Here is a 1,632-nt window from a genome sequence, read left to right on the forward strand (position 1 = left end):
CTGGGAGCAGCCTGGGCCAGTGGAAGGTGTCCCTGCCCATGGCAGGGGGTGGGATGGGATGGGATGGGATGGGATGGTCTTTAAGGTCCTTCCCAGCCCAAACCATTGTGGGATTCTGTGATCTGCAGTTCTGCTGACACAGAGAGGGGTGACCTGCAGATCCCTTATTTTTTGTTGGGATCACTAGAGAGTGAAAAGAAGGATTGGGGCTGTTGCCTTTTCTCGGAGCAGTGAGACCACTTCATGCTGGAAACAGCTGAAGGAGGATTTCTCTGCCATGGCCACTGCAGGTGGAACCACAGCCCTGGGAATTATGTTTGGATTAGATGATCTTAAAGGTCTTTTCCAACCTCAGTGACTCTTGAGATTCCCATTAAGAGGTGTGTATGTGTGTGGCTGCACTTGGAAATAATTCTAATGCAGAGAAGACATTGAAAAACAATTAAAAATGAACTTTTTTCCCAGGCTGGAAGTTGAATAAAATGCTTGGGTTCCTTAAGGCATCTGACTTGGGAAACCTTTGATGGAAAAGGTGCTGCTTCTCCCCCTGGGATGCAGCGAAGCTATTTGAGATGTGATTGGTGTATTTGCCCTGGAAGCTTGTTCTGTTTTACCATCTGCCTCTCCCAGCTCACCTGAGGGCTGGGAAAAAGACTGGGAAGAGAGTCTGGTCCCTCCCTTGGGATGGCAGCCTGCTGGCAGTGGGCCTAAGGCAAATTTAATCCCCTCTTCCTCCTCTCCGCAGAGCAAACGCGCTCGAGGAGCAGCTGAAGGAGCAGGAGCTGAGGGCAGATCAGACCCTGCTGGAGGAGATCAAGAAGCAGAGGGAGCTGCTCAGCAAAATGGAGAGGGAGAAGAGCATAGAGATCGAGAACCTGCAGGCCAGGTGGGGCTGGGGGGAGCTCTCCTGGAGCCAGCCTGGAATGTGTGCCCAGGCAGCCCTGGGGACACAGGGGAGGCAGGCAGGGAGCGTGAGTTGGTTCAGGGCGTGACTAAAGTCACCACAAACCCTGTGTTTGGGCTGTTTCCACCTTTGGCCCATGCACCTAATCTTGGATTCTTCATTTGAGTTGCTCTGATGCATTTGAGGTTTAGCTCCCATCCTTCATCCGTGTGCCTGCCCTGCAGCGTGGGAATGAAGAGGGGATTTATTGATGCTTCTTGCCATAAATGACCCCTTCGAGTACTTCTAATGCCCAGATGTTTTCCACCTTGATGGAAACAGGCAAATACCTGGGAAAGAAGAACCTTCCCAAAGGGCAGAGTGTCCCAGCCAGGGTGCTTCAGGCTCCCTGTTGGATCCCAAAGGAAAAAGGGGCTGGGAGAGGTTTCAGTTATCTCACAGGGCTTTTCCAGCCTTCCCAGAATGTTTTGCTGTCCCTTGCAGTCCATGAAAGGTGAAGACAGTGGGGTTTTAGCTGGGAATGCAAAGCCGAAGCCCTGTCTGACCCCCTGTTCTGATGTCTCTGCTGCTGAGGCTTGGCCAGGGACTGATAAAACCCTGGGAATAAGGAACAGCATTGGACCTGATGGAGAAGGGCATGGCAGGACCGTGTGGATGCCCCTCTCTATCCCCTGGCAGCAGAGATAGTGGGAATCTCAGGCTTTGCCCTGAACAGATGAATTCCTGCT

At 52.2% G+C, this 1,632-nt stretch overlaps 1 protein-coding gene across 1 annotated transcript in view; it reads left to right on the forward strand.

Moving 5' to 3' along the window:
• RAB11FIP3 (RAB11 family interacting protein 3) overlaps nucleotides 1-1,632 on the forward strand; it is a 74,886-nt gene that overhangs the window by 68,166 nt on the left and 5,088 nt on the right. Inside the window, exon 11 of the mRNA XM_017741234.1 lies at nucleotides 746-886. Coding sequence (XP_017596723.1) covers nucleotides 746-886 — 141 coding nt within the window. The remainder of the gene's footprint in view (nucleotides 1-745; nucleotides 887-1,632) is intronic.

The sequence above is a fragment of the Corvus brachyrhynchos genome, unplaced genomic scaffold, assembly GCF_000691975.1.
Source record: "Corvus brachyrhynchos isolate BGI_N302 unplaced genomic scaffold, ASM69197v1 scaffold58, whole genome shotgun sequence".
Lineage (NCBI taxonomy): Eukaryota > Metazoa > Chordata > Aves > Passeriformes > Corvidae > Corvus > Corvus brachyrhynchos.